Source organism: Carassius gibelio, chromosome B1, assembly GCF_023724105.1.
Source record: "Carassius gibelio isolate Cgi1373 ecotype wild population from Czech Republic chromosome B1, carGib1.2-hapl.c, whole genome shotgun sequence".
NCBI lineage: Eukaryota > Metazoa > Chordata > Actinopteri > Cypriniformes > Cyprinidae > Carassius > Carassius gibelio.
This window is the reverse complement of record NC_068396.1, coordinates 19,500,738-19,526,630: the sequence shown is the minus strand read 5'-3', so window position 1 is coordinate 19,526,630 and position 25,893 is coordinate 19,500,738. Positions and strand designations below refer to the sequence as shown.

Here is a 25,893-nt window from a genome sequence, read left to right as displayed (position 1 = left end):
TATGTCAAGTCTTATTGATTTTCTCCTAAAAACTGCATAATGAAATAGTCATGCATTATTAACAGTGTTTACACAAGCTTAGACTGACGTAAGTCTATACTCACACATGCACTAGTCATGTATACACAGATAAGGTTAGTTCAATGCAGGATATTTACATGCATTTTGCATTTTTATCGAAAGATTATTTTGCATTCAAGGTATACATTTTATCTATTCATGCATTCCCTGGGAATCAAACCCATGTTTTACTGTTTGAGCTCCAGGAACCATCCATGCATCCATTATTCCAGTCAATTATCCTCTGTAGGGTTGGGGGGAATGCAATAGGTTTTTTCTTTCACTCTCGGAGCAAATGGGAATGCTGAGATTTCTTATTTACCTCTAATTGAAAGTGTAAAACAGGTTCTTTAGGTTAAAATGACCACTCCTTTGTTTTGTGACTTGGCTGAAAGTCGATAGATGCACAATCTCTGTATCTATTCCTATGATTCACAAACATACCCATGGTTCCTAACAAACCTGGTTAGTGTGATAAGCCTGACAGTGTTTGATGGGGCAGTGTGATGACCGTTGTGTTTTGCAACATTGTAAATCCAACATCAATCTTTTGAAATGTTGGTGTTTGTTCGGAGGAAAAAATCTGCACAATTTACTCACCCTCAAATCATTCTAAAAATCAATGACTTTCTTCTGTGGAACACAAAATGTAGAACTGAATTAGCAAAACCTGCTGTTTCTCTGTCTTGGGTAGCCACAAATCCTGCTGTGTTGTATTTTACAAATAGCTAATGCATTGCATGTAGTCACTTTGTCAAGTATGCTAATTAATGCTGTTTACTCTTAAACATTAATTTGTGCTGTAGAGGGCATCAGAATGCTAATACACAAAGCACAACTCCTAAATAATTGACTGAGCTATGCAGAATGCTAATGGATTAGGCACTGGGGGCAGCAGGATTCTGCTGTGGTAAAACCGTGCATGTTGAATGTTAATGTGGCAAGCGATGTCCAGGTGTACATCTGCAATGTGAAGAGAGGCACTGATTCTATTTCTGGCGCTTTCGTATTCAGTAAAGAAATAACACCAGGGGGGCTTCAGAATTAAAACCATGTTGACAGTAATTGCTGGTTTAAGAGCAACAATTTCAGAAAACCAATTTGCAGGACACATGCAGACATTGATAAAATCTTAAGTAAATCTGAGCAGGTTTTTATTTTATTTTATTATTTTATAATAAAGCATCGTTACCATCATGAAATTTTAAGGACTTTTCTGGAATGCTCTTCTTAGAAACAGCACTTTAGAAATCAATTCAATTCTGAAATCAAATTCAGTTCAAGTTGTAGCTACCTTGTTGCTGAACTAGTGGTGCATTGTTGTAGTACACCTAAATAATCCATTTTTAATTCTATTGAATGAAATGAATTTTTTTTTTAAGTTAAGACTTTATTTAAGATTTAGTTTGCATGGAAGTGCATGTATGATAACTTAAAGCAGCAAAGAAGTAGTGACTTCTTATGTTTTTACATACAGTACATCAAAGTGTAACAGGTTATCAAAAAAGAACAAAAAAATGTCAGGTGTGAGTTGATTCTACCTGAGAGTTGTTGATTGGATATTGAGATTATTATTTCAGGTCGAAGTTTTATTTACAATAGAATCAATCAATAATAATCAGGTTGTAAAAATTTTCTTTTTCACTCACTACTAAAATTAAGTTATCAGCCATTCAAACTTCTTTTAGCCAAAACAAAAATAAAATTTCAGAAATGAACCAGAATCACTTTTCAAGTTTTATTGAAACTCAACAATTATTGAAGCCTTATTCTGGATCACTGAATGGTTTTATGACGTCCAGTCATTGTTTGAAATAAAATAATAGAGATCAATACAAAACTCTGTGTGACTTCCCTTATAAAACAGCTTTTCTTTCATTTCTAATTTGAAATGTTGCTGGCAGTTTCAAAAGCTTCAGATGGTAGTCCAAAACAGTGAATGTAATCACTATACAGGCAAAAGTTCATTTTAGGAATAAAGAACAATGTCATGAGTTAAATTAAGTTGTTTCTTAGTGCAAATAGAAAGAGAAATGATCTATATTATAATTTTGTCAATTCATATGAATTTAAATTGATTTCATATGAAGCCACAATACTTAAAAATACTTAAAAATAATTACAAATTTGTGGCACTTCTCTGTTTTTTTTTTTTTTTTACTAATATTGACAACTCCCACCACGGTTAATTTTCACCTACATTTGGTGGGTGTTAGTTTCAAACCCAGAATATCAGACTTTTAGAAAATAGATTAGGATGAAATTTCTTGCTGACTTTAAAATGTTTCTATGTCCAGCTCAGTAGGTTTTTAGTTTTAATTTAACATTATCACATAATTTCTTGGTGTCTAAAGCAAATCTTCTGGAGTCTGTCAAGTTCAAAATAGGTCTACAACAATACAGTTAGCCCACGGGTCAATACATAACTCCTCATGCTCTTATGTAGTTTTAACCATGGTTAAAAAACGCAGTTATTTCAAACATTTGACGATGCTATAGAATAAAACCATGTTACAATGTTCTCTCCTGTTGGACAACACGTCTAGAAACGCTTCTCATTGCAAGACATTACAGCAGATAAGGCTGCACGATAAATCAAAATGATTATGCAGAAGCTGTGATTGTCATGCGTATCTTTCAATGAAACACAGTTCTGTGATCAGTAGTGAATCTCCATCCGAAGGCCAAACAGCACTTTCGCACTGAATTATTATTACTATTCCTAGCAGAAGACACCCAGGAAATCCCTATAGTGGTTGCTGAATAAACAGAATATTTAAATGCTTATGTTTATCTAATTTCTTATTATAATTATCATTATAATAAGGTTTATCTATAATGCAGTGCTAATTGACGTAGTCTTTATAAGAATACTTTGAACACTATGAATACTATGAAATATGTTGCATGCCTTATTCTGTATAAGAAGCCAGATCATCTAACAGAAGGATTTATTTCAAACACTCGACTGACGTTATGAAGTTAGTTTGGTTTTGAGTAAAAACATGTTATTAAATGTGGTATTTTCACATGCTTTCAGGTGGAGCAGCATTTACTTCACAGAGCCATAGTTCATAGTTTTTTTTTTTTTTGCACAGCTCTGTGTAGTAACTGCTGCTCCATCTGAAAGCAGGGGATGGAGATTTACTATTAATCACAGAACCGGCTTCACTGATAAGATGTGCATGGCAATCGCATTTGATTAATCAAGCAGCCCTCACAGCAGAATATTTTCTTGTTTTCTCATGTCAGCATGTTAACTCACGTGCACACAAACAGAGGCAATTCAGAGTGAAATAAAACCTGGAAGTTATTTAAAAAGCGAAACCCAAAAATAGCAATTCACAAGTATTGAACCGTAGATGTGTACCAAGCAGTTCAATATTATATTGAGAAACTGTGGCATAACTAGTTCAAAGTGACATTTAAGTTCAGACTCGACTAGTATAGATGCATCTAATGAGCCAAGGTGAAGGGTCACATGGATCACTCAGTGTATTAAGGGGTCAGTAGGGTCTTAGCTTTGATCCCATTGGCAGTAGCTCTGACTGAGATTGGCAATGGGACAGAAATAACCCTGTCCACTTCATGGGGTTGCGAGCTGCTGGAGACCTCCAGATGCCATCCTGCTAGTATAGATGACTAGATATTGCAGATCTGATTAAGGTGAGGCAGGCATTAGTTGCTGAGGAGGCTAAAATCTTTTTCTCCACACCAAAGCACCGAGGGCGACTACACCTAGTGCTTGTCTGTTGAGATCTTTCAGTAGAGAATCTCCATTCAGTTGTTATACAGTAGGAGTCCAATATTAAGACATATTTCTTTTGTCATTCTCCAAGCAGCTGATATACCTTTGCTAAAGCTCATAATACAACATCTTTTGTCCCAGTGGAAAATGCACTTACTCTGTTTCTTGGCTCTGACTCTTTGCACACTTTCAGGACGCTTATGCGCTTAAGTGATTAAGAGACGAAGTGGGAAATCGGGTTAATTCAGCTTAGAAGTGTCTCTAGGCAGGTGGGTGTCACTGCCACTTCAGGGTCCCTGTGGCCTCAAACTTATCCTACATCTACTGCAGGAGTAACTGAGTTCAGCAGGTTTTAGACTTTGTTCTGGTTATTTTGTCCAGGTTTTTCCAGATTTCTTGGAGGTAATAGACTGTTCACCATCCTGCTGTTTATTAAGAGCCTGAGGCTCAAATCACCAAAACTAAACCTGATTCTGGGTGTTTCTTGTAGCTTTTGTCTTGATGTCTTTGGATTAGTTTTGAAGATCTCACATCATTAGCAATGTGTTATGTGCACATTCTTCACGAATGTTCAGGCTCATTACAGTTTCAATATAGTTGCCTGTATTTCTCTGGTCACCGCCCTGATGTGCTTTGACAATGGTTGTAAAACTGGCTAGGTTTACTCTGTGACTTATTATAATAGATCAAGTTTTCCTGTCATCTCTAAACACATGGGTGGAGAGCCATCCTGGCACCTGTCTTTTCCTGAAACAACGATTACATGACTAACATTGATCGGTGACACCAAAACGACGTGGCTGGTGGAGCAACTGTCATGGCGCATTGGTATCTTTTGCGCCCTGTCAGGATAGGCACATTGTTGCATTCTATGAGCTTATCATCTCCCTTTCTCTGTAAGGAGGTGTGTCGCTGTTGTCTATTTAAAATAGTGGAATTTAACAGGAGTCTCAGCATGTCTGCAGAACTGGAAAAGCAGGTTGGAGTTCAAAGGTGATCTCTGGCAGCGCTAACGTGTTCAGTTAGTACAGTTAATGTTTGTACTAGTCCCAGCAAACGTGTGGATACAGTGAGGTAAATTACTTTATCTTTAATATCTTAAACGTTCATAGTAAAAACAAGATTACGGGTTTAGAAGTAAATATTATGTAATTATAGACGATACAAAATTCTTGTTGGATGGTAAAAAAAAAAAAAAAAACGTGAATTGAAAGAGAATTTTTTTTAATATTATTGTCATTTTAATATTATTAATGGCATTCTAAATCTGTACAGTGTTTGTTTACATAGCCTTAAAGGAACAATTAAATAATTTACTGCAGTTATTCATATTCCGACAGTTAGTAATCAGTCAAAATGTCATGCCTGTCTCAGTTGTAATGTGTATGTTTTGCAAAGAATTATGGATTAAGGGAGGAACTTTGAAATTGTAAAAAAAAAAAATGTTGTCAATTAACTAGGGCTAGACCAGATTATTCGAATATACGTTCAGTGGGTTGGCATTCGATTTTCAATTCTGAGATTCGGATGTTCTTTGTTTTTGTTTTTCAAACACATGGCATCCCCTGCAAAACACTTCTCATTCACGCTTGAATATTAAACGGCCATGAGTGAACATCATTAACGTCATGAGTCAGTTCATCTGGAAGAGAAGACAAAAATGCCAAAGACCTCAGTTGTGTGGGAGCAACTTAAATTGAGTGAGGACAAGACAAAGTCAGTGTACCAAATATGCGATTTGAAACGGGCCTACCACAACAACACATTAAGTTTGAAAAATCACCTGAGTTCTGTAAGTAGTATAATAATAATAATAATTCTTTACATTTATATAGCGCTTTTCTAGACACTCAAAGCGCTTTACATAGACAGGGGCAGGGGCGTAGCAAGCTTTTCAAAAGTGTGGGGGATGGATGTGGTTTGTTTATAAACAATAAAAATGATGAACACATTGACAGAGGGGTACAAAATACAGGGCTTAAAAGTTCTCTGGCACTGTGCAGGATTTCCGGCTTGCAGCGTTTGGCTGGGAAAAAATAATCCTACATTAAAAAAAAAGAAAAGAAAAAAAAAATCAGAAAAGGAGAGAAAAAAACGCAAAATCAGAAAAGGGGAGAAAAAAAACGCAAAATCAGAAAAGGAGAGAAAAAAACGCCCACACAAAGCTTTTTCTCTGGTGGTATAAATAATGTAACAATTTACTGTTTTTAAACATTAAAATAATATACACTTTAATTTCATAGTTCTTAAACAGGTATGCAAACAATATCCCAATAATAGCAATTAGCATTAGTCTAAAAAACGAAATATAATACCGAAAACACTCGACATGTCAACAAAACGATTAACAGAACATCTTCCCAAACACATATCAAGCTTATTTAAAAACCTCTAAAGCATAAACACTCATTCAAACTACCTGGAAAATGGAGATGTAAATAACCATAAGTTCCCGCCTCCTCAGCACGAGCTGACCGATAACACCCCAAGAGAGGCGGGACTTAAGGCAGAACAGCCAATCATCAGCCGATCACACTCAAAGCCGGTGTCAAGTTTGAGAGGGAGGGGGGGAGGAGGCAGCCGCAGCGAGCGCAGACACAGAGCGGTCAGAGAAATGGAGGAACGACTGTAGTAAGACGTTTGTGCAAAACTGCGGAAAAACTACAGAAAATGTGCGGGTGTCGAACCCTCTCACCGGGAAAAGTGTGGGTGTTAAAACCCCCACATCCCCTACGGGTGCGACGCCCCTGGACAGGGGGTATCTCCTCATCCACCACCAGTGTGCAGCATCCACCTGGATGATGCGACGGCAGCCATATTGCGCCAGAACGCCCACCACACACCAGCTTACTGGTGGAGAGGAGACAGAGTGATGAAGCCAATCAGTAGATATGGGGATTGTTAGGAGGCCATGATGGTCAGAGACCAATGTGCGAATTTAGCCAGGATGCCGAGGTCACACCTCTACTCTTTCCGAAAGACATCCTGGGATTTTTAATGACCACAGAGAGTCAGGACCTCGGTTTAACGTCTCATCCGAAGGACGGTGCTTGTTGACAGTATAGTGTCCCCATCACTACACTGGGGCACTAGGACCCACACAGACCACAGGGTGAGCACCCCCTGCTGGCCACACTAGCACCTCTTCCAGCAGCAACCTAGTTTTCTCAGGAGGTCTCCCATCCAGGTACTGACCAGGCTCAGCCCTGCTTAGCTTCAATGGGCAACCGGTCTTGGGCTCCAGGGTGATATGGCTGCCGGCTGTAGTACGCCTACAGTATATTGTTGGTGTAAAAAAACGAGCTGCTTTTATCCGCCATGTTAATCATTCATTTCACACATGATAAAAATGTGCACTTAGCCTAATATTCTTGGAAAATACTTGTAATTATGGCAGTCATAAAAAAAAAAAAAAAAAACAGTAGCCCAGCCTAATAATAATTTTTCTATATTAAAAGTATTGCTCTTAACAGACCTGTGTGTTTTGTATCACTATTGCAGTGTCCGTTCTCAGAGCATATAAGCCCTGTCTGCGTGAGGCGTGCAATGGCTCGCGCTGATTAGTAGTTTATTAAAAGCTTATTCATTCTGAACGTGTTGCGTGTCCATATTTCACCAAAATGCGACACTGCACTCACTTGGGTCCACAGCAACACACCTGCCATGCGTGAAATTGATTGAATGAACGGTTCTCGAAAAAATGCAGACAGATACACAGAGATTCCTGCCTGTATTACATTGTGTCTGTGTTGTGCCGCATCGCAACAGCTAAAGTCTATCTACACCGGAAGCGACAAAGCGACCATTGAAAATTATTTGAAATTTGTGTCAGTACATCATAAATGGAACACAGCAGAAGGTTACTGTCACGGATTTGTTGCGACGTACCTCATCAAGCAGCTGATGGACAGGATAATAGGTTATATTGGATTTTGTCGCGTCAAACTGCGCCACTCGCGTCCAGTGTAGAAATGGTGTTAGAGAATATGTTCAGCCCTTCCCTCCAAAGCTTTGAATATTCAGACCAGCCCTACAAATTAAACATCTACAGTATAGTTCAGAAGTTTGAGGTCGGTGAAATTCTTATTGTTTTGATGATTGTTTTTTGTCAGCCATTGTAAAAATGGCTGATTCAATTAGAAACTAAACAAATGAGTCCATCTGAATGGACTGTTGAATCACTTGTTCACACAATTCGTCATTCAAGGAACGAAACACCATGTTGCTGCTATGCACTGTTGTATAAAATGAAATATTAGAAGATATGATATATAAATTAGAAATATTAGAAGATATTCAGAAAAGTACAATTATAAGGGCATTATAACTGTATTCTAACAGGCTTCATCATGCAGTGAATGCTTTTGGCCTCTCCAAGACGTTTTTTTTATTTTTTATTTTTTTTGCCGTTGGTGATTCAGTGTCAGCTCTACTATCAGCTCTCAATCCATCACACAAACAGCACAATAACATAATGTCGGGGAATGTCTTTAAATTACGATCAAGGAAAATCATGCCTTTTCTGTTGTCTTCTTTTAAAAGAACTTCAAAAGTTGCACTTGAACCATTTCGTGCTAAAAATGATGAAAACTTGGTTCCGCTTGGGAGCAGCTTGTTACCATACCGAGTTCAGTCGCCGCCATTCAGTTTGTGAATTATCATAAATAATTTAGAGAATTTTAACATTACATTTGCATGGTAAGTTTTAAATAATACATGGGTATGGTGGTTTTACCAATGGGATGTTTTTTGTAATTTTTTCTTTCAACCAGGAGGATGTCATCCCCCTCATTTTGATCCCTGGTTATGGCTATCGTTTACACTACCCTGCTCATAGATTTGTTAGCTTTAGATATGTAGATTCCCATTCAACCACTCCAAATACCGTAGACTCGTCAGTCCACCATCTAAATAATAGGAAATCTAACTATACATATCTATGGTTGTACCTGATTGAATGGTCATGTGACATGCGTTATGGCTGAATCTGCGTAAATATATTTTGTTACACCAACTAAAATTTTAAGGGTTATCTTTTAAAGCTACATGTAACCACTCTTTACAGTGTGGACTGTGATATAACCTAAACAATTTTTTTATGTCAGATTAGTAACTGACACTCATCTGATCTCATTAGTGGAGGTGATGTAGCCTAGTGATGATGTCATTTGGCCCACAAGTGCAGCATGTTATGTCACTCTGTTACAGTCACTGGTGATTGATAGTGAGTCTTGTTTATTCCTGTGACCTACTTTAAGTTCATCTGACTGGTGCACAGTGCAGAAACACACCTGCTTTCAACAGATCTGTGAATGTATATCTTTATTAGCCCAAGTGAATCTCACCTAATATCCAGACTTTTAATGGAGGTGTAGGTTATTGCTCTTGTTGCAGTAGTGTAATTCAGACTGCAGACATGTAGCTGTGTAGTGTATCATGTACCCCTGCTCACATGTTGCTTGTCGGCATTGCATTCTGTAGGGTGGTCTATTGGTGCATTGCATTAAGCTTTCAGATGGAAGTTAAATTAAGCATAGTTCAACATTTAAAAACAGTGTTGAAATGCTTTGCATTTTGTTATACTCTGTTGCAATCCAGGAACGCTTCCTGTGCAAACAGTTATTTACTCATTCTGTGCTTCTGAGAAACTGCAGTGAGAAAACTCCATTTAATGTTGTTTTCAGTAACTAGCCAATATAATCAATAAGGGGTTCATATGACGTTGCTAAAAAGAACATTATTTTGTGTATTGGTACAGTGAAATGTGTTAATGCAGTTTAAGGTAAAAAAAATATGTAGGCCTACATAATTAATATTCACAGTGCACACACACACATGTTATATATGCTATGCATTTTGGATGCGATTAATCACAATTAATTGTAGGGATGCAACGATACCATTTTTTCAGAACCGATCTGATACTGACAATTCTGAGTATCTGTCGATCCCAATCCGATACCAGCACAGTTTTTTTTTTATTCAATAAAGAATTTCTGTACTTCTCTGCGTTGACCTGATCATCATTCTTTTGTGTTAATCACAATCTACTACATATACACAACTTCATTTTAATGAAAAATAACAAATGAAAAAATATATAATCATAAACGATTACAAAATTATTATTATAATCAGAATCAGAATCAGAATGAGCTTTATTGCCAGGTATGTTTACACATACGAGGAATTTGTTTTCGTGACAGAAGCTCCGCAGTACAACAGAATGACAGCGACAGAACATAAAACACATAATAAAAGAATAAAAAATACAAATAAGTAGATAGTGAATGACAATATACAAATGACAATTGTAGGCAGGTATATTACAAAATGCAGTTATGTATGTACATATATATTATGTGCAAAATTTAAGTGTATACTAAGTATGTGTGTTAGATAAATAAAGTGTATGTGTATATAAATATAAAGTGTAGTGTGTTTGCCGTTATTATCAGTTGTTCATAAGATGGATTGCCTGAGGGAAGAAACTGGTCCTGTGTCTGGTTGTTCTAGTGCTCAGTGCTCTGTAGCGTCGACCAGATGGCAACAGTTCAAAGAGGGAGTGTGCTGGATGTGAGGGGTCCAGAGTGATTTTGACAGCCCTTTTTCTCACTCTGGATAAGTACAGTTCTTGAATAGATGGGAGAGTTGAACCGATGATTCGCTCAGCAGTCCGGACTACTCTCTGTAGTCTTCTGAGGTCAGATTTAGAAGCTGAGCTGAACCAGACAGTTACTGAAGTGCAGAGGATGGATTCAATAAAAAAAAAAAGTAAACCTAAACTAGGTTGGTAGATAATTCAGCAGCAAAAGATACTCAGGAGCACACGGGAATATCTGAAATATCTTATTTACACACTTATTTACACAATATGTTACACATTGCTCTTTGTATTGTTGTAAAATACATTATTGAAAAAACCAGTATATACATTTATATAGAAATCTAAAAGATGTTTTTTTTTAAATCTATAGCACAGTAATAGAGGCAGCAACATATCATAGATAGGACAGAACAAGAAAGACTATTAATAATCTCTGATTTCGCAGAAAATATTATAATACTGAAGGCGCCACAGAATGATGAGTTTGTCAAACTGCACAGCCTGCGCAGCCCTCCGAGTCTGCTTAGAAAGCTGCTCGGCTCGTGTTCATCTTCAGTTCTCTCTTTACAGCAGTTCAGTCAGTGTCCTGGATGAGTAAATTAATTACTCCATGGTTTATTTGAACTCAGAGGGAGTGTTGGCCACCTTAAAAAACTAAATGTATTGTGGACTAATGCTTACTGGAGACGCGAACCGGTTCAAAGGATTCAGTCCTATTTGGTGAACCGGTTCAACTGGTTCACTAAGAAGAACCGGTTAAATCGAATGATTCATTCGCGAACCAGACATCACTACAAAGGGAAGAGGTAGATACGTAGTCTGTTAAATCTGTGCATTAGTTTAATGAGCCTTTTCTTTGAACAGTTATAAACCTCCGTTACTGTTTCATCGTTTTGACTGTAACCGAATGCAACACGCAGTTTGATTGCTGAATGGAGGATGACAGACAGCCGCAGCAGAGAGAAGAGTTTATGTGAACTTGAATTTAATGACTTCAATATTAATCTGTACCTCACGTTGAACTATGAAACAGCTTCAGAGCACTTGAAATATGTTTTTGATGACTGTGACGAGTGGGGCGGGGCCGAGGGACATGGGAACAAGGAGTGAGGCTGGCGGAATGATTGGGAAATCAGCGACACCTGCGACCCACCGCCGGTCTCGAGTCCCACGTAGGAGATGGAAGGATATAAAACTGGAGCGACGATAGTGAAGGACGAGAGAGGACCAGGCCTGGGTTTTTAGTTGTGTTTGCTTTTATTTTCACGCATCGGTCGTCTGTGAGGGGCTGATGCGCTGTTTTGTGTTTATTTTGAAATATTAAAGTTTCATTTGGATTGTCCGCCGGTTCCCGCCTCCTTCATCCTGATGATTATGGAGATTATATTATTACAAAAACATTTTGGTGCTTTATAAAATGTTTGTGCCTTTCGTGGAGCTCAACAAAAACACAAAATAGTATACGCACAGTATACGATTTGGATCGGTCTCGTCTGATTGATACCCGATCCGCAGAAAATGAGCCGATACCGATCCCGAGTATTGGATTGATGCATTTCTAATTAATTGTTGCACAGGACTAGTTAAAGTAAAAGTCCCTATGCTGTCAATATAAAAGTCCAATGATTATCGACCAAACAAAATCAGATAATTTAAATCTGCAGTACTTTGGTGACATAGCTACTGTTTGACAACACTCCACATAGTTGATGTTGCATTTGTAGCATTACAATTGTGAATGAATGGACATCAGCTGAGGGATGCTGAGAATATTTGCTCTGGGACTCATGCCTGACTGAACACTTGGCTTCAGACAATAGTAACTGTGTTCCCAACAGCTGATAAAAGTCCTCTGTGAATGTGTGTGTGTTGGACCAGTCACCAAGCCAGCTGGTGTTTAACCCTTAACTTCTCTCATATGGCTTACACACACACAAACACACACACACACTTTCAAACATCTCTTTAAACCACAGATCTCCCGTCCTGTATCATCAAATGTTCCCGTTAACTAATTTAGATCTCTAAAGTGGTTCCAGATCAGTGAATGTGGGGATTTTCTCCCCGCGGGATAATGCAGATAATAGGTTAACGGATCTGTTTGTATTTATATGGCAATACTAGTCGCAAGGTCTCAGCTGTAAAAAGTGGCTTTCCTGGGCAGTGCCTTGTTTTATGTGTATGTATGTATGTGTGTGGTAGAAGGAGGGTTTAGGGGTTTTGATGATTTCTTGTCTCCAGGGATCTTATTTTGGAGCTTTGATCTGAGGGAGGTCTGTCCCGATTGGGGTGGGTATGTGTGTGCTGTGAGATGTCTGATTTACTATTTCCTGTCATAGGGCGACAGACCGGCGCTCCGTAATTGTACCAGCATTTGTAGTGAGCAGGGTTGTGCACCATTCAGAGTTGAATTTATGTGAATTAAATTCTGACTCATTCCTTAAAGTAGAAACAAATTATATTTAAAAATGTCTTCACTTAGAAAGTAGCTATGTTAAATTGCAATAAAAGTTTTTACTGCATTTCTTATCAATTAAATGCAGCCCTTGTGAACAGAAAAATCTTACTCATCCCAAACCTTTGAATGGTAGCTCATTTCATTATATTGCATAAAATGATTATTATATTTCTAACATTAAAAATAATTGTATGCATCATATTGAAGGAACATAATATAAGAATATATTATATTAAGGAATATAAGAATACTTTAATTTGCTTAATAAGTGATTAGAATCAGTTTTTTTTTTTTTTTTTTATAAATATCATCTAAACACAATATGATAGACGTTTTATGGAGGTTTACGGTTTCTGTTAATTTGACAGTATTCAACACTTTAGAGAAATATGTGTATTTTACACATCTAAAGATAAATAAGCATAAATAGTCAAAATGAGTTGTGCAGTTAGTATATGTTTTGTTGCAATCATGAAATTGCTCTGTTTTGTGAATGTTTGACTGTTCACGTTATTTGAATTGCAGAACCTCTTCTTTTAATTTCGATTCAAGTTCCAAGGCAGTCTGTAGGGTGTGGGCAATTCCATTCAAATTCCCCATGAACGAACGTCAGTTCTTAAAATTTGCCCAACCCTAGTAGTGAGGAGGCTATCAGTAGCAGGTCATGTGAACTGTGCGAAATAAACATATTTATTAATGATTTTTAATGTTGGAATCCATCCACATTTGTAGTCTATTCACGACAGTATATATTATCCCCGTCTGACCAATACTTAGTTTCTCGTTGCGAGTGTTGTTTGGGTTCTGTGTAAAGTATGTCATGATCTAGTGATTGATCTAATGATTGACTGATCTCTTTCACTCTCATTCTTCTCCAGGGCTGTTGAGAATTTGACAGGCCACAGTTTTGAGAATCACTCCTTCAGTGTGTCGTACATACTGGACGAAGAGGCAGGAAGGGACGGGGGTGTAAGACCCCAGGTCCCGCGAGGGGCATCTAAAATGGGGACAGGAAGTCGGGAGCAGGAGTTTGGTCAGCCAGGGGCCATGGGAGGCTCCCAGGGGCCTAGGTATCGTCAGCAAGAGCTGCCTCTACGAATCCTAGTGCCCACTCAGTTTGTGGGAGCCATCATTGGAAAAGAGGGACTCACTATAAAGAACATCACAAAGCAGACACAGTCCAAGTAAGAAGTCTTGATATTTTAAACATTTTAACCAGTATTTGTCTAATTAGTAATAAGTTGAATTTAATTAGGGCCCAAGTACTAATGGTGTGAGGACCCTGTTGGAATTGCATTGTTTATTGAGGTTATAACTGAAAGATGTAATAGCTATCATAGTTTAATCACACAAATACCGGATGTACCAGTAGGACATTTCTGGGCTGATGATGAACAAATAAATAGTGTAACATCATACATATTGACCATCCTGCTAATCATAATTTAAAAAATGCAGTATACATCATTTGAAAGCATTATGTTGACTTCATAGTTATGTTATATAACTAGTATAATGAAACATGCATGTTTTACAAACTACAGCAATATTTGTACTGTATGTAAATACCCTTTGACACAAATGTTATAGGCAGGGTTTATTCTTGTTCATTTGTTCAAAGACAGCTATTATGTAGCACAAAGGGATCTAATAAACCTGTAGGGGTCTTGACGTATTTTTCTTGTTTGACTATTTTAAGCTTGACATTGAAGTCTTAAATGCTGCATGACGTGCTTAATTTAACATGCTGAACACAGTATCTTTTGTTGGTCGTAATTATATGCTGTATGTGTGCAATTCCACCAGTGTTGGGTAAGTTACTTTCAAAAAGTAATTAATTACGATTACTAATTACATCATCAATATTGTTTTTAAATGACTTTACTAATTACTCTGTCTGAAAAGTAACTTAGTTACTCAATAAGTAACTTAATTATTCAAATCACTAATTAGCCTGCATCATATCCCTATAAACCTATAAACTCTTTATTCTGTCAATTTGAGTCAAACACAGAATACTTTAGCCTTTTAGCTTTGAAACAACTGTAATACTTGAACTTTTTTTTTTTTTTAATTTAACCTCCTTTGGTTAACAAATAGAAATAATCTGAATAACAAAAAAGCTTAAAAAAAGTTAAACAATACATTTCAGTTTGTCAAGATGTCGAGGAAAAGCCCAACTAGTAAAAATCCATAAAGGTTTATGTAAAAATAAAACGTTAACTAATGTAGGTAAGAATAAATTACATAAATTATCTTCAGATAAATTATCAGATTACGCTGTTCTTCTGAAGTAAATTCCTCATAGCAGGACTTCAGCAATGAAAATTAGACAAAGCTTGATTTTTTCTTTTTCTTTTTTTGTAAACGTATAGATGTGGGTGTGCGCGCAGGTGACTGCATATAATGAGCTCAGATGTGGGAAAGACTGTACCTCACTTTAGTTTTCGATTTGATGTTGATTTAAAAGACACAATAGACACAAGCGTTCTATAGACATATTTCTCACGTCTTGCTGATAACTCGCAATACTCGCTGAGTTTGTAACATGTAGAATGTTGCTCACAGAGACCTAGAAGGCAGAAAGTGGATCCTGTGTGTCTTGTTTATTTTGCAAAAGCACAATGTTTTGTTGTTATTGTCAGTGTACACAAATAAAAGTAGGCCCTTTTTTAGATTTTACTGATTTTAGTCTTATCTGTATCTGAGCAGACTACTTAAGGTTTCTCTGTGAATCAGAGAAATGGGACGCAGAGGGTTAAAGACGCTGCTTACACTTTTATCTTTAGACTGTAAATTTAGATTTCAAATTCAATATTGATTTTAGAACTGTTGAAATTATTTACTGAATATAACGTAATTACTTTATAAGAAATCCCTTACTTTTTCAGTGGATATGTAATTGAATTTACGTTAGTTTATTAAATTGAATTTGTTTTAGTAATTTTATTACAGTAAGTTGAACAAGAAATATTGCTCTGGCAACTCGCTGAAATATAAATAATATAAATATCAGGTATACTTATTTCATTTATTTTATTACTTTTTTTCAAGTTGCAATATATATATATATATATAAATATATATATATATATATATATATATATATATATATATATATATATATATATATAATTTATAATAAATAATTTCTTTCTTTATTATTATTATTATTTTTAGTTTTTGGTAATGAAACCAAGTAATATATTGGATTACAATATATTGAGCACCTCTAATCACTAAAATTGCATAGTAATTCTTATTTCTGGGATCTGGGATTCTAAGCCAGTCTATTTGTATGGCTGGGCAGAAAAGTGCACTCAGTACTCTAAATATACATACATAATATATACATTTAAAGAGGTTTACTTTCAAATACAAAGTAAAATCATTCACTGGTTTACCTGGTGACTCGATGAGGTACGAGTAAATTTCCGGGCAAGACTCTGGCCACGTATTGGGGTTGTAACCAATTTAACACTGGGAGAATGAAGGGACGTGTTTTTAAATTGACCAAATGAAGTTTATGAATTAATCTTTCACACTCTGTGGGAGGCTGGGTGGACATATAATTACTTGACATGTTCACGCCTGCCGGCTATGTACAGACGTTGCTTTTTGCCGCTAATTTGTATGGAAGTCTATGGGAAATCTAGTTTATTTTCCACTAAAAATGGCAGTAACGAAATGGACCGTTACGTTCCCGGATGTACTGGTTGTGCGTATATCCATTTTGCTCTATCCACGTGATAGTTACATTCAAAAATGTGATCATTCTTTGCTCTGTCTCAGGGTAGATATCCATCGTAAGGAGAATGCAGGAGCCACTGAGAAGTCCATCACTATCCACTCATCTAACGAGGGCTGTTCACAAGCCTGCAGGATGATCCTGGAAATAATGGAAAAAGAGGCCAATGACACCAAGATGTCAGTATCTCTTCAGACTGTAGGGCACATTAAAGTTTTACATTCTTCATTTGCTTTAGGATTAATTCTTTAAGACAAATAATTTAAAACTGTGTAAATAAGCAAATATCCTCATGTTGTTCTTAGATTTATTATAAAAAAGAAATAAAAAAAATGAAACTAATATTGTATGCTCTTTCTCTATATCAGTGTGGAAGAGGTTCCTCTGAAGATCTTGGCCCACAATAACCTTGTTGGGAGACTCATAGGGAAGGAGGGCAGGAACCTGAAGAAGATAGAGCAAGATACTGGGACCAAGATCACTATTTCATCGTAAGTTTGCTCCGTACAGATCATCTTGAACAGATGCCGTTAATTAAAGATTGAACAGCGTCTCATTGGAGAGGACCCAGTTATGAAACTGAGGTGTAATTGTGTATGTATTGATTGTTCATCTGACGTGCCAATGCCTATTTAATTTTTTTGTATTTAAATTTTTTTGTAGATTACAAGACCTAACTATATATAACCATGAACGTACCATCACGGTGAGGGGAGGGGTGGAGGAGTGCTGTAATGCAGAAGTGGAGATCATGAAGAAACTTAGAGAAGCCCATGAGAATGATGTGGCTTCACTTAATGTGAGTAAATCATAGCTTTTGAGGTTTATTGGTAGTTTGTTCATAAAGAAAGGAACGGTTTTATGTGAAGTCACTTTGAAACAGCAGGGGTTGTGAAAAGTGTTGTATAATAAATTACATAGGGCCAGTATGTAAGTTACGCTATATCGAGTTTATATCGAAGGCGATTCATCTTCAATAATGAACTCTATATAGTGTAGCTTTTCAGTGATCTATGGCTGTGTAATAACTGCCGCTCCATTTGAAAGCAGGTGATGGGGATTTAGCGCTAATCACGGAACAGACTTTACTGACGAGATGCGCATGATCATATTGTTCGATATATTGTTCAGCCCTATGTTGCCTGGGTTGTGTACGTATGTGTGTTGCACACCTTTTTGGGGAAAGGGACAGGGGTGTGTTTTTTTTGGTGATTTCAAATGTCAAAATTGGCTATCAGAAATCGCTTACCCCACATTTAACCTTTACTTGCAAATTAAATCCAGATGGGACTTTTAACAAAAGAATTTATCATTATTAAAGCTGAAAGCTAAAGCTAAAGGATCCATTTTTAAGAACACAAATCTACCAAGATGAGCCATTTCTGAAGATTGAATGTAGGGCTGCACGATTGTCAAAATCATAATTGTTGATTATTCCCTTGAAATTGTAATTGCGATTATTAATTACGATTATCACAATTTACATTGCATGATGTTTACACCATTGTTTGATGCAGCTGCATGTCTCATTTTATATATAAAAAACAAGCTAAAAAAACACTCTGAGTGCTTTTCTATAATATTAAGTCACAAAGGGCAACTATACATTGGATTTGGTTTCTTTTTTAAATTATAAAAATAAAAAAATATGAATGGTATCAGAATGTTATACTAAAACTAAAATAATGTGAAAAACTCTTAAGATAACTCGTAAAAAAACTCAGAACAACAAGGGGATTTTGAACGATTAATTGCCACTTTGAATGACTACAGAATTATGTCATCCATAATTAATTGTGCAGCCCTAATTGAAGGTACGTTTTAGATGATGCTCTAAACAAGTAGCGTTTAGTGATGTACTGCAAAAGAATCTCAGAACTCTTGAACTACAGCAACAAGAGTTTGTTAGAACTTACAAGATAAATGAATTTAGGTACATGAAATATTGAAGTTATTAGTTTACTGAATTATTGATTATTATTATTAATTGAGTAATTGATTATTGTATCTTACTTGTAGAGTTGTCTTGTTAAAGTAAATCTTCTGCCATTAAGCTCTGTGCCTTTTTTATGATAAGTTTATGTATTACTATTAATCTTCAAATTTTAATCTCCAATTTATATGAACTACTTATTTAGGTACACTGGTAAGAAAAGGGGTTAACCTAAAAATGGCCACATCTAAGTTATCTGGTTTTAAGACTAAAATGTTATTTAATTTTGCTTAATCAACCTAAATGCATTAACCTAAATACTTGATTTAATTTATAACTGAACAAATTTTTATGGATTAAATCAGGAAAAATAGGTCAACTTTTAGTCATCTACTGAAAGGTTTATTACTATAAAATTACTGATGTCTTCCAAGGCCAGTTAAGTTTTTAAACTCAAGATATGAATTTGTCGGAATGTTACAATGGACTTTAAGTGCTATGTAAGTGCAATGTAAATCAGGAGACTTATATACTCACAATTGATCTGAATCACGTATTGCAGAGCAGCAGAGAACAATGTAATACGGACTGACAAACACCAAACATATCCTTTAACTGTTCTCACACAGTATTTGGGTTTAACAGTGGCTTTAATCCTGCTCCTTTAATCTTAGTAAAGCAGAACTTGTTTTGCCTGGACAGACAGTGATTATCAGGCAGTGTGTGGATGTGAATTGGCATTAACTCGGTAGAATTGCATTCATTTAATCCATTTAATTTGCTGATTCAGTAACTGTTTGAATAACATAAACCCGTGAAATTGAACAAGACTGATTCATTCCACGCTTTGCATAAAGTCTCACTTGTACACTCAGATTCACATCCTTCTCCATCTCTGATTTCAGCAGCAGACTAACATGATGCCAGGTCTAAACCTGAACGCATTGGGGATCTTCTCCTCTGGCATGTCTGCTCTCCCTCCAGCCCCTGGTCTGCGTGGATCTCTGTCCGGCCCAGCCAACTACAGCCCCCTGCTGGTGAGCATCAGGATGTGCATGTGTATATCTGGACTTCAAGCTGCCAATGATTTGAGAAAAGAATGTGTAAACTGTAAACGGAGTGTGAGAGATAGTTTGCTTTAAAACTGTGGATTACACTGGTCTCACCACATCCTCAATGTATATGTTTGCCACTGCAGGGCCCTCCATCAGTATTGGGTGGTCTGTATGGGGTTCCCCACTCTGGAGCATTATCTCTTCAGCAGGCAGTGAGTACTTGTTATTGTGTGTACGTCAGTATACATCTCTCATAATAATTTTCCATAAGTCTGCACACTGCTGTATGTCATGACAATCTTTAGCTCATAAGAACCTTTTCAGTTACATGTATTATAAATCATTTTGTAGCACATTCATCTGCCACATTCATCATTCAGAGCTTCAGGATATAAAAAAAAGTTGTTTAAATAACAAAGTTTGAACTGTGGTTTCAAACAGATGCAGATTCGATACGAAACTGCATAATGAAACGATAATTCAAATTTTTAATTATGTAGAATAAAAATGAAATAAATGTGTTTTTTTAATAATACGTTATATTTTTCTGCATGAACTTTGCATGAATATGTTGACACATGGCATATTGCCAGAATCAGTGAATGATATTAATAAAGAGTCATGTAATGGAGAATCAAAATCTATCTGTCATCTGTCTATTTATCAGTCTGTCTGTCTAAACTCGACTAGCAGGAGTCAAGGCTGTCTATGTGTGTTTCAGACTGCTGAACAGGAAGTGGTCTACCTCTTTATCCCCACTCCAGCAGTAGGAGCTCTCATCGGGAAGAAAGGGCAACACATTAAAGAGCTGGCACACTACGCTGGAGCTTCAATAAAAGTGAGACACTTTAAGACTCTTGAGGCACACCACTGCAGTTCAATCTCTCTTTTTGGGAACATTAACCAGTTTTTGAATGAAGCTTGAATGAAAGAATGGTTTGGACTAAATTGTTTTGTTTTGCTTGTTATACTGGACTAAGAAAACCGTGATGTTTTCTACTGTTTTAGGCTGAAGTGCTAGTTTCAGTGCTGCATTGTCTCTAAATAAATGTAAATGTGGTTGTGCTTTGAACATTATTTAGCTGACTAACAGCTGTGGTTTCGTCTAAATTTAGACTTGTGATTAGAAAAAAGTAAGTGGAAAACAATCAGTAATATTTAGAATTGTGTACATTTGTTTTCCAGCAAAAGTGTGTTGTATAATGTAGACTTGAGCTGTACATGCTGTAAAAAGTGTTGACCTGCAATTGTCACCTTAAAGAGCTATTTCTAACTGGCATCAACCTGTAAAATTTAGTTTTGCTGCTATATATATGATGTATATAGTTTGATTCATTGTTGTTAAATAATATTTTTGTCTTGAATAAAACCACTTCATTTAGATTTTTAGATCAATTTTTAGGTTTCCAGTATTTTCGGTGTATTAACCCAGACAGCAAGCAGTTTCGGCCCAGGTCTGGCCCACATCTGGCCCAGATGGATTTCATGCGGGCCAGATGTGGGTCAGTTCTGGGCCAACACTATGTTGCTGTCTGGGAAGGTATCACTGCACACTTGTGACAGTTTAAGTGGTCTTTTGTACTCAAATAAAGACAGGACAAAACCAAAAAAGTGGTGTTTTGTGTCACTGCAGATTGCTGCACCGGACAATCCTGATGATCCTGAGAGGATGGTCATTATCACTGGACCACCAGAGGCTCAGTACAAGGTAAAAGCCTTCATTCAGTCATTTTGGCTCCTTATATTCAGTGTACAAATACCTTTAGGCAGGACCCAGGGTGTTTTACATCGATATCTATTAGGGATGGGGCAACAAATCAATGCATAATCGATTTGTGTATAAATTCTGAGATTTTCAGAATGCAACGTGATTCTTTGGAAATTATTCTGATTCTTAAAATTTAGATTTTAACAGCAGATTTAATCTAGTTTTATCCGCACTCTCAAATGCTCACGAAGAAGAGTGCTAAAGAGCACTTGTGAGTTCAGCTGAGTCATGTAACTTTAATTTTGCCTCAGCTCGGAATGCTTTTGTGAAACAATATTATGATGCACAGCCCACTGTGAACACCCTTGTAATTCGCTTCAACCTTTTTCGAATTTTATAAATGATTATTTTAGGTTTTCGACTCGAGAAAGAACTGCTATGCATTGGGAAAATCTCTGAATCGTTGCCGATTAATTTCTCGAGTCGCAATTCATCTATTTATTTTCTGAGCCCTTATATCTATATTCATTTCTCCTTTGCTCATTTGTGTATGTGTGTGGCTGCAGGCACAGGGGAGGATATATGGGAAGTTGAAAGAGGAGAATTTTTTCACTGCTAAGGAAGAAGTGAAGTTGGGGGCACATATAAAAGTGCCTTCGTCTGCCGCCGGACGAGTCATCGGGAAGGGTGGCAAAACGGTATGTGTCACCACAAACGGGTTAAATAAAATGTGTCATTTTAGTCACTTACATTGACTACATTTAAGTAATTAGAAGAGTCCGACTGATATGGGTTTTTTGGGAGGCCGATACCAATATTAGGGAGCATAAAAAACTGATACCGATATATCAGACGATATTTTTTATTTGCAGGCTATATTATAGTACAGTATAGTCAAAACACTTCCCATTGGTGTGTCTAACTTTTGACTGGTTCTGTATATAGAATACACTATGTAGCCTACATAAGCACAATATATGTATACATAAAAATTTTTTTTTGCAATGATAACTCAAAATGTGGTGGACAAACACTTTGATGTGAGATGTGAGGCACGGTATTTAACAATTTAACAAGTAAGAAACTAAACAAGATAACTGTAGGGCAAGCAAGCTACTGCCAAACCAGCAGGGCCAGGTTTATGCAGGAAGTGCAGTTTTTCCAAATGTAAATATCTACAATAAATAAATAAATAAATAATATTGTTTTTTTTTCTTCCCACAAACTCTTTGTTGTGTATTTTCTGGCAATCACATGAACATGCAGAACATTCGTATTGAAATTGTCTTTTTGCAGTTGAATAGCCTATTCAAAGACCGTCTATATAAATAAATAAATAAATAAATAAATGTGTGTGTATGTATATGTACTCACTAAATTCCACTATCCTCATTGTGAGAGTAAAAGACGGGGGCATTTTTGTTTATTTGCTGAGCATTGAGTTTCTACAAATAGGTGGCAACGTAGTGTTAAATCACCATTGAACAGACACAAGCCACCATGCTGCCATGAAGCAGCAGACTTTGGTGAAGTTTGAGGTCAACCGCGCATCTCTAAACTACAATGACCTGGGTCACCAGTAGAAAACATTGGAGCACTCTCTACTGGACAAACTAAGTAATTACACCATTCAGAAGCATTTAATCTGTGTTATATGTTCTGTAAAAATAACAATTTATAGTGGCGACATTCGTCAATGCCTATATCGGCGACTGACTCATATTGGCTAATAATGGCGGCTAAACAATATATCGGATGGGCACTAGTAATTAGTAAATCTCAGTACTATGTTGTTGGGCAACACTTAGGAATCCAGGAGAGAGGAATCTGTTTGTGTGACCTCTGACCTCTTACCAACCACAGGTCAATGAGTTGCAGAATCTCACCAGTGCTGAGGTCATTGTACCACGAGACCAGACACCAGATGAGAATGATGAAGTGTTTGTTAAAATAATTGGACATTTCTTTGCCAGTCAGGTATGATTTTGACATTTTCCCAGCCTTTAAACTCTTTGTATTTTATTTAGAATTTGACTAAAAGACCAGGGACATGCCAGTCCCAGTCAATTGTTACAGTTTTTACTTCAGGTAAAAAGACATATTTATACCTGTTTAAAGTAGTTTTGATGTCATCATTTACTCATGAGGCATGAGACATGAGGGTGAGTAATTAATGACAGAATTCAAATTTTTGGGTGACCTATCCCCTTACCGGGGTGCAGTGTGGTAGAAACTGGCTTACTTTACATCTACTACTGGTTGTAGTACTCACTGTGTTTTGCTTTAGTGACCAGTAAATCCTAAGTTCACCTAGAACCACCAGAGCACAAATATTATCCCATAAATATTAGTTATTTTATACTATTGGCAGGTCCTGGATGGTCACAAAGCAACATCAATATTATTATTCATGAGATTTGTCCTAAGCCATAAGTAAGAATCATAAATTCATCTTTTTTTTTTCAACTTTGGTATCAGCTTGTTACTACAGTGCTGGTACTTTTGACTTTCCTGTTTCCTGTTTCTCACTCTCTCATTGTCAACATTAACCAGTTGTGAATTAGGCTTGTATGAAAGAATGGCTTGGGCCAGACTGTGTCCAAAGGCTTGTTATTCAGGACTGCATATGATTTGTTCAGGTTCTTAAAACCTTATCTGTCGATGTAAATAATGTATTTGCGTGTGCACCCCAGTCACCTTCAGCTCCGGTGTGTGTGTTTGTAGGCTGCCCAGCGCAAGATAAGGGAGATCGTTCAACAGGTCAAACAGCAAGAGCGGAAACACCAGCAAACAGTGCCAACACCTTCACAACCATCAAAATGATCAGCAGACGCCAGCAAGCAGCAGCTAATGAATGTAGCTAATGCGAGGACAAATCGAAAAAATCAAGAAACAGACAAAGGGAGAGAGAGACAGAGCAGGAACCAGAGAGAGACAGAAGCTGATGAAGAGGACCAGCAGTTTAAAACAACCAAATAACTCAAAGCACAAAAACGTTTGGTCACGCTGATATGAATGAGGATGTTCGAGAACATTTTTCAGGTCCGAGATCTTTTTATGACCACGGGCCTGATATTTCATATTGAGCTCTTTTTGTTACTGATTAAGCTGATGTGAGGATTTGTGCACTGTGAAGTAGACTGCTGGAGGAGGTGAATGCACACTGCAGGTAGATTTGATAGGACTTGCAGAGTCTAGTTGTGCATTAGATCTACTAATTTATTAGGAGATATAATAAATTGCACAGTAATATGTTAATAAGATTCTAAAAACAGTTCTATATTAGTTTATTCAGCAGAATATTCTTTGGAAACTCATTTTAGGCTATTTAATGTGAGTATTTAGATTTGTTTTTGAATTTTCTAGAAACAAAATTAGTATAGCATGGTAGCTAAAATAAAAAAAAAAAGCATTAAATGATGTTACAAAGGAACGTACATGTAAACGAGTGCTTGCTGTGTGCCAGCATTTCACTTCCAGTTCCTCTTTTTCCATTGCTGAGTCTGAGCATTTCTCCTCTGCTTGCTGCCCTGTCCTCTTTTCTCTTTTTAAAAATGATATTGCTTTCTCTTAAAGGTTTCCATGTTCCCGACTTATTCCTCACACAGAATAAGAGCTGTCTGTGTGCCAACTGTAAAAAAAATAAATAAAAAGAGGTAGACCTAAGTAGAAGTAGATCTAATGTTGATATCCTGTACTCCCCATGTATTACACCTTACACTACTGTTCTAAAGTTTGTGATTTTTTTTTTTTAAGAAAAAAAAATTATATTCTGCAATTATGCATTAAATTTATCAAAAGTGACAGTAAAGACATTTATAATGTTGCAGAAGATTTATATTTTAAATTGTTAAAATGTATTAACTTTTTTAAAAAAAATCCTGAAAAGGATTATTGTGGTTTCCTCAAAAATATGAAGCAGTACTTGATATTGTTTTCAACATTGATTATAATAAGAAATGTTTCTTGACATTAGACGGATTTCTGAGGGATCGCGAGACACTAGACTAGGAGGTAAGGACTAGAGTAATTCAGCTTTGCGTCAAAGGAATAAATAACTTTTTAAAGTATATTCAGAAGATAAAAAAAAAATCTTACAAGCCTGAACTTTAGAATGGTAGTGTATGCAAATGAAAAAGCTGTATTTCATGTGCAATCTGCACGGTGTCTGTAGGTCATGTAACGGGAGCCCATGGGGACCTCCTAACACTCGTGAATGTATATGATGCAAATGCCTTCTGCAAACATGTACTTTCTGTGTAGCAAACATAACCCCCCCCCCCCATTTCACTTGCTGGGATAAATGTCTATAAATGCATTTTTGACAAAAGAGAAGAGCAAAGCCAAGACAAAAAGTTTTTTTTTTTTTTATTGTATGTTAAGACGTCCCATTTTTTCATAATATATAAAGGTGATGAGATTGGTGAGGGATGACGTCATTAAGCCTTTTAAAGTTTCTCCCAAAAGGCTAATGGAATAAAAAAATGAATGTGCTGGATATAGGTGACAGCTAGAAAATATTGGCTTTAGTATTTCTTGACTGATCAAATGCAAACAGCCAGCTCTGCAGTACAGT

The 25,893-nt window shown here is 36.6% G+C and overlaps 1 protein-coding gene across 5 annotated transcripts in view; it reads left to right on the top strand.

The window, feature by feature from the left end:
* LOC127948806 (insulin-like growth factor 2 mRNA-binding protein 2) overlaps window positions 1–25,061 on the top strand; it is a 35,758-nt gene extending 10,697 nt beyond the window's left edge. For 2 of the 5 annotated variants that reach the window (XM_052545544.1, XM_052545542.1), the window contains 11 exons: window positions 13,752–14,057; window positions 16,666–16,800; window positions 16,990–17,112; window positions 17,285–17,420; window positions 19,460–19,591; window positions 19,753–19,821; window positions 20,331–20,447; window positions 21,243–21,317; window positions 21,884–22,015; window positions 23,181–23,294; window positions 24,042–25,061. In XM_052545544.1, the coding sequence (XP_052401504.1) occupies window positions 13,876–14,057; window positions 16,666–16,800; window positions 16,990–17,112; window positions 17,285–17,420; window positions 19,460–19,591; window positions 19,753–19,821; window positions 20,331–20,447; window positions 21,243–21,317; window positions 21,884–22,015; window positions 23,181–23,294; window positions 24,042–24,140 (1,314 nt within the window). In that variant the 5' untranslated portion in view covers window positions 13,752–13,875 and the 3' untranslated portion in view covers window positions 24,141–25,061. Of the gene's footprint in view, window positions 1–4,267; window positions 4,883–13,751; window positions 14,058–16,665; window positions 16,801–16,989; window positions 17,113–17,284; window positions 17,421–19,459; window positions 19,592–19,752; window positions 19,822–20,330; window positions 20,448–21,242; window positions 21,318–21,883; window positions 22,016–22,772; window positions 22,935–23,180; window positions 23,295–24,041 lie in introns of those variants that run through there. The other 3 variants (XM_052545545.1, XR_008152194.1, XM_052545546.1) reach the window with 3 other exon arrangements.
* Window positions 25,062–25,893: the final 832 nt, after the last annotated feature.